At 31.2% G+C, this 1,925-nt stretch overlaps 1 protein-coding gene across 1 annotated transcript in view; it reads right to left on the reverse strand.

Moving 5' to 3' along the window:
* The window catches only part of LOC123009764 (receptor-type guanylate cyclase Gyc76C), a 54,938-nt gene that overhangs the window by 23,073 nt on the left and 29,940 nt on the right, over positions 1-1,925 (reverse strand). Inside the window, exon 3 of the mRNA XM_044406284.1 lies at positions 598-743. Within this exon, the coding sequence (XP_044262219.1) occupies positions 598-743 (146 nt within the window). The remainder of the gene's footprint in view (positions 1-597; positions 744-1,925) is intronic.

Below are 1,925 nucleotides of genomic sequence, written 5' to 3' on the forward strand. Positions count from 1 at the left end.
GTTTCGATAGCCGCCTTTGATCGGTTATACAGTGCGATCAAAAAGTCTTTCTATCAAGTAGGCGTCCTAGTTGAGGACGTATGTTGCATGGCAGTTCGTTTGTTATTTAGATGTCAAAAAATTATTTTATAAAAATTAAAACATTGAGCTAATTAAATTGAATTATTCTATGAAACGTCTCAGAACAAACTAAAATTCATAAAAATCGTTCACAGTTTTCTGTCATAATTTACATAAAAAATATTTTGACATTTCTCATTTGTCATTGTGACATTATATCTTCCACAGACATACGTTTTAAATTTCTACGCTTGCTTGATAAACAGACTTTTTGATCGTAGTTATCCGTCGTGCATATTTGAAATAATTACATTGTTATTAAAATCAACGCTCTCGACTAATTAGAGCCCCAATTAAATTTCTCAAAGGATGTTTCGTTTAATTAAAATCACAATAGAGCAAAACAATTTTTCTAAAAAATTCCAAACTTTATTACTGCGTAAAATCCCCAATTTTCTGCTTTGTGTGCATCCCCGATGATCGATAGTCGCCACGCAAACAATGTCATCTCGTCGTATAATAAATGCAAACACTTACCCCATTGCACTTTTATAATGCGTCTCCTTCATGTGGTCAATTATATCAGTGCCATTCCTGGGATTCCCCCCTTCGTCCAAGACTTCAATCAACGCTTTGGCATAAACATGCACAGCGTCGTATAAGTAGGCCGCTTCAGCTCTAATCTGAAATTTTTTCAGCGTTAATTCGCTTTCAATCGGTGCAAATTACTTCGCAAACAAATGTTGCAATTGCATTGAGCGCAAAGCAATAGAAATGCAAATGCAAGGGTTAACAGCCGGGATACAAATTGGGTTTGGGTGCAGAKATTTTTCAACGTGGAATTGTTTGTCTAATTTGCCACTCTGCTAAACTTGAACAAGAATGGTTGTTACCAGTGGCTAATTGTCTAAAGGAACTATTCTCATGTAGTTAGAGTGATCGCAASTTGGATAAGCAAAGTTAGAAGAGGAGTTTTGGGTCAAAAATGGGAAAAATTTAGCTTTAATTAATGCATTTTTAAGATTGTTTCAATTCGAATTTGAGCTTGAATTACAGTAATTGTTGCACTTTCAGCTTCAAATTGTTTCATTGTGATCAAATCGATACTGTCGACATTGTTTTAATTAATTTAATTAATCGAATAAATGAAGAGGTATTTCCATTGAACAGTTTATCATAGAACCAAGAGTCTATTATATCTTGTCTTCTTTAAATCATTTAAATTCCGTAATTTTTTGMGAAAGTGACAAAATTCAGGACTAGACAAAAAATCACTAAATTAGGTCTAAAACGTTTGTGTCAATAAATTTACTAAGAAACGCACTAAATTGGAGAGATTTCGTCAAAAAATAAAACAAATGCCTTGAGTTTGCCTGTTTGTATAAATTTTTGTCAAAATTAATTAGTAGAAAATTCCGAAACTTGCTCTGAAATGCGTTATTTTTTCAGAATTTAGAAGTTTTTTACTGAGAAAGTTACAACATTTGACAGATTTTATCAAAAAAWGTAGAAAACACCAATATTAAATAGAAAATTTGAAATATTTTGACTAAACAAGTAAATAATGCATTTTTCACGAGAAATTAACTGAATTTGAAATTGCACTTTCAGCATTCAATAATTTAATAATAAATCGATCGATCGATCGGTCGATTCTGTTTTAATTAAATAAATAGAGCTTTTTCAATTGTGATGGAACAAAAATAAAATAATATTTTGCCACGACTATACAAAAAATCACTAAAACAGGTCTAAATCACATTATTATTGCTTGTTTCAATAAATTAAAAGCGTTTTTCAGTAAACGCACTAAATGGGAGAAATTTCGTTAAAACAAAGTGTTTATTGCGAAAAAAAATTTTGTA

Source organism: Tribolium madens, unplaced genomic scaffold, assembly GCF_015345945.1.
Source record: "Tribolium madens isolate multiple individuals breed KSU strain unplaced genomic scaffold, Tmad_KSU_1.1 Scaffold_19;HRSCAF=116;Tcas5.2_LG9, whole genome shotgun sequence".
Classification (NCBI taxonomy): Eukaryota; Metazoa; Arthropoda; class Insecta; order Coleoptera; family Tenebrionidae; genus Tribolium; species Tribolium madens.